At 36.6% G+C, this 5,179-nt stretch overlaps 2 protein-coding genes across 2 annotated transcripts in view; one reads left to right on the top strand and one right to left on the bottom strand.

Annotated features, from left to right (window-relative positions):
* The window catches only part of LOC106871738 (3-oxoacyl-[acyl-carrier-protein] reductase FabG), a 59,606-nt gene that overhangs the window by 23,344 nt on the left and 31,083 nt on the right, over positions 1-5,179 (bottom strand). The window lies entirely within an intron of this gene.
* LOC106871737 (uncharacterized) overlaps positions 632-5,179 on the top strand; it is a 16,540-nt gene continuing 11,992 nt past the window's right edge. Inside the window, exon 1 of the mRNA XM_014918354.2 lies at positions 632-2,552. Coding sequence (XP_014773840.1) covers positions 1,316-2,552 — 1,237 coding nt within the window. The 5' untranslated portion in view covers positions 632-1,315. The remainder of the gene's footprint in view (positions 2,553-5,179) is intronic.

The following is a 5,179-nucleotide window of genomic DNA, read 5'->3' as shown; positions in this document are numbered from 1 at the left end:
GAGAGAGAGAGGGAGAGAGAGAGTGAGAGAGAGAGAGAGAGAAAGAGAGAGAGAGAGAGAGAGAGAGTGAGCGGCAGGGGGTTAGAGTATCAGGTACGTATGTATGTATGTATGTATATATATATAATGTACATATATATATATATATATAAATTATACACACGCGCATATACGTACATAAAAATGTATGTGTATATATAGCTATTTATACATGTGTGTGTGAGCGCGTGCGACTGAATGTATATATATATATAAAAAACATACACGCGCACGCAGACACACTCACACACACTCACACACACGTACACACACACATACGTACACACACACACACACACACACACAAGATGATATATGTGTGTGCTTCTGTGCGCGTAATATAAAAGAGAAAGAAGAAAGAGATAAATAAATGCTGAGAAAGGCAGACTCTTGTCGCAAAACCAGACGACACTTTAGAATACTGAACCACTAAATCAATCAATCAATATATTAATCAACCAGCAGTCTTATAACTTTAGAATAAGTAACAAAAAAAACTAATAATAAATATCGAAGAAAATTTTTCATGAGTAGAAAATATTTTGTTTCAATGACAGCAAAAACAAAAAAAAACAAAAAAAAAATAGCATGAACAACAAAAGAGAATTGCATTCTGGGATTGACCTGTTCATTCAGTGAGTGATATAGTGTTTCTAACTCATTACGTACGTTCACTGATAGACCCTTGCAGGAAATCGTTTCTTCGGTGTAACATTTTAGACACGAATTTTAGTTTTTGAAAGAAATACATACACACAAACCCACACACACATACAGTCATACACATCACACACTCTTTTTTTGTTTATTCTCACACGTACATGCACACACAATTGTTTGTAAACACACAATCACATATACATATATATACAAAGAAGTACGCATTTTTACAAGAGCAACACAAGTGTTTGTAAACACACATTTGTGCAGTAGTATATATATATATATATATATATACATACATGTGTGTGCATCGTCCCATATTTTATAGGTATGTGTACATGTAAATATAATTATAAATTCGCATATAAAGACTATGAATTATATTATACTACCAATGATAGCTGTATAGACGCATGAATATTTACCTACACTTTTATTGTCAGTAAATACAAAACAGTCATAGTGAAACTAGGGAAGAGAAAGATAAAGCAAGGAATATAACCAGTTTGTGCATACATACATACATACATACATACATACATACAAACAAACGAACAAATATTTATACATTTATTAATATTTCACGAGTCAGTCTCTTCATCCCGAACGAAACATGAGTTACGCCAAATTCCGGGAAAATGGAGAGTTCTCAGATATTACCATCTGGGTTGGTAACACAGAATTTAAACTTCACAGATTTCCTTTGCTAACCAAGTCCGACTACATTTGCAAGCGTGTGAGGGAATTGTCTGAAGGAATTGTTGGAAACGTTCTAAGTTTAGAACTGAAAGATTTCCCGGGTGGTTCAGATGTATTTGGTCTTATTGCAGATTTTTGTTATGGAATCAATATAAGTTTGATCGTCGATAATGTGGTTGAACTCCGACTGGCAGCAGCTTATTTGGAGATGATGGGTACAGATAACTTAATCGAAATGACTGAAAAATTTATCGAAAATATGGTAATGTCTTCAAAGATTAGTCGGTCTGCTGACACCATCATTAAGCTTTTACAGAACTGTTGCAATGTCAGGGAAATGGCTGAGGAAATAGGTTTGGTTGATAAATGCACGGATGCACTGGCAAGATGTTGGTCTACACCTCCGACAAGGTTCAGCAACCCCAATCGGAAGAAACTTATCGATGTATATGACAGTGGCGTTGTTGAACAGTTGTATGAATTACCCATTGTTTGGATACTTAAAGTTATAGCATGTGCCAAAGAGAAAGGGGTCCAGAAAAATTGCTTGTCTGAGCTGGTACTGTCACTGATTCGCCTTGCAATGGAGAACAGTTTTGTTGAAAAGGGAGATTTCGAGAATTTGAAGAAAAATGACGATCAATCAGGAAAACCACACATAGTTCGTGACTGCGATTTAATTAGAGACACTAAATATGTTAATTCCGAAGAAAACGAAGTTGGACGTATCAAGCGTAGTACTATTGTGATGGCTGCCATGTTGGAAGAACTACCCCTCGAAACTTTTGAAAATGATTTCTTTTCTGTAGATAATATTCTAACAATTTTGCCTGAAATAATTTCCTGTGAACCCCAGCAAAGACAAGCAGTTTTGAAAAAAGCGATTCGTCCACTTTTTAATCGGTTATCCTCAGGCGAAATATCCCTCATAAATCCAGATGTAATGTATGAAATTGTTACAAGTTCCTTTGCAGCAGATCCGTTGATGGTGAATGAACTCAGCAAATTTATCAATGTTTATTTGATCGAAAGATCGCAAAGGAATAGTCTGAAGAAAGAAACTTTTAAAATGTTGCTCACTTCCATTCCGCTTGTTCATCAACCCAACTCTGATAAGATTCTAGAGATCTTGGAATGTCTGATCGATTCAGGTAAGATTACAGTTTTTAACAAAATTAATGCATAAAAAAAATCTGTTATTCCTGATCATTTAGACTTCGAGAAATAATAGAAACTAGTCATTTTACTTTGTGGACGTTGCATGATGTTGACGTATGCCATTATTGTAGCAGTAAATTCTTTACGAGTTGAGTCAGTTTTGGCGCCTTGAAAAAATCGTTTCAGTTTGAATAGATATGAATGTTATAATACCGAACCCTATTTTCTCTTCATCTAAATTTAAGTTTATATCTTCTCTAAGAAAACATTCTTTTACAGGGGTACTCCTTATTTCTGCCCAACGAAACTTTTCAGAAATAGCTGATCAAAAAAGCATGTAATCAACCCTTCTTTGGCGGCACAGTCGATTACATCGATTTTATCTGGTCCCAACCTCAGTACTTGAATAAGACCTTATCCTATCGAGCTCATAATGAGGATTGCAAACTCAGAATGTAAAAAATCATCAGTTACTACATATTGTCAGGCAATTTATCCGACGTTCTACCAATTTTGCTTTTCACCGACCTCGCTAGTAATTGTTTTCGAAATGGTAGCCAAACCTCCCTCAAATATACACCTTGCTATCTTAAATAAAGGACACGTGGAACGATCTATTCTTAGGTTCCCTGGACAGGAAAAAGACGAGATGGTCATGGGTAGAATGTCTTTGATCATAAGTTATTCGCTTAGGACTGATGCGCAGTGAAATAAAAATAGCATGCAACTACTACTACTACTATAATTAGTAATAATAATAATAATAATAATTTCTGAGATAGGTACAAGGCCTAAAATTTGTGAGAGGAAGTTAATTGATTACATCGACTGCGGTATTTGACTGGTATTCTACTTTATCGACCTACAAATGATGAAAGGCAAAGTTGACCTTGACATGAGTTGAACTCAGCACATAAAAGAGCGGGAACAAACACCACAAAGCAAATTTTTGTCCGACGCTTAAACAATTCCGCAAATCAACCACCCTTAAAATATTTGTTTCTAATTAAGACACAAGGTCAGAAAATGTTTAGGGTAATTTTAATGAGGTTAATCGATACCATCGATTCCAGTACTTGACTGTTATTATTATTTTTATCGACCCAAGATGATGAACTCTGAGTGTTAAGAACCGGAAGTAATGCTGCAAGGAAGGCGGTGAGGTGGCAGAATCGTTAGCACGCCGGGCGAAATGCTTAGCGGTATTTCGTCTGTCTTTACGTTCTGAGTTCAAATTCCGCCGAGGTCGACTTTGCCTTTCATCCTTTTGGGGGTCGATAAATTAAGTACCAGTTGCGTACTGGGGTAGATCTAATCGACTGCCCCCCCCCCAAATTTCGGGCCTTGTACCTAGAGTAGAAAAGAATGCTGCAAGGAATTTAAGCCGGATGGAAAGCTACAAGGAATCTATTCCGACGCTCCAACGATTTTGACATCTCGCTGCTTGTAACTGTTTTTAATTTAGGCACAAGACCAGCAATTTTGAAGGGGGGGGGTTAGTTGATTATATCGATTCTAGTACTTGACTGGAACTTTTATTTTATAGATTCCGGAGGGAGGAAAGTCAAGGTTGACTTTGACACGATTAGAACTCAGTGCATAAAGATTTGGCTGAAATTCCCCGAGGTATATTGTCTGACGCTCTAATAATGCTTGCCAGCTAATCATAGCTTCAAATTTAAGCTCAACGCCAACAGTTTTGAGTGGTGGATGTTTCAATTAGGGTTAGGACTAATTGACTATACCCTCTCGCTAAAGTTGTGCCAATGTTAGTGTTATGTTTCCCTCGGGTGACTCGTAGAGATAACATAACGAGTTATACAATTTAATTATTACATTTATTGTTCAATTACATACAAAGAACGCACTCACCCAATGTTCGTTATGAATAAACAAAAGTCATGTCCGCCATATATATATCAATGACATTTTACCCCGACAGTCCCACAAGACAACAACAATGAAACAATGAACTCAGACGAACCACATGACACACGGAACGTCAGACGAATTACGGATCTGTTAGAAATAATTATGGTCTTGGGAACTTGCTCAAAGGGTGTTTATTGAGATTGAGATTACTGACACCTGATTACTGGCTGAGTCATTAAAGCGTCGGTCAAAAGGTTTTGCACTGTTTGTTCAGAGTTCAAGTTCCATCAAAGTCAGCTTTGCATTTTATCCCTCCGGTGTCGAAAAATAAAGGGTAGGTCAAGTATTGGGATCGAATTAATCGGCAAACCCGGGCTCTGTGCCTTTGTTAAAAACAATTATTACTTGAAGAAGAGAGGCAAAGTAGACCTCGGCGGGATTCAAAGTCGAACAAGAAAATGCGTAGCAAAATATCGCAATGTATTCAATTTATTGCTCCACCGATTCTACCTATGATTTTTAACTTTAGTATAAAGCCACAAATTTGAATGGGAGGCCTGTAGTCAATTAATCGATCATTAAAAAGATGTAGTAATCATACACCTATGCACTGAATAAGTTTGGGACTGACATTGTCTTTAATCACACCAATGTTGACAAAATATATTTGTGATTTTAAACTGTTATGATATCAATAGTATAACGTCAGAGAGAGAGAGAGAGAGAGAGAGAGAGAGAGAGAGAGAGA

This window comes from Octopus bimaculoides, chromosome 2 (genome assembly GCF_001194135.2).
Source record: "Octopus bimaculoides isolate UCB-OBI-ISO-001 chromosome 2, ASM119413v2, whole genome shotgun sequence".
NCBI lineage: Eukaryota > Metazoa > Mollusca > Cephalopoda > Octopoda > Octopodidae > Octopus > Octopus bimaculoides.
The sequence above is the reverse complement of the archived record's forward strand: the minus strand, read 5'-3'. Positions and strand labels throughout refer to the sequence as shown.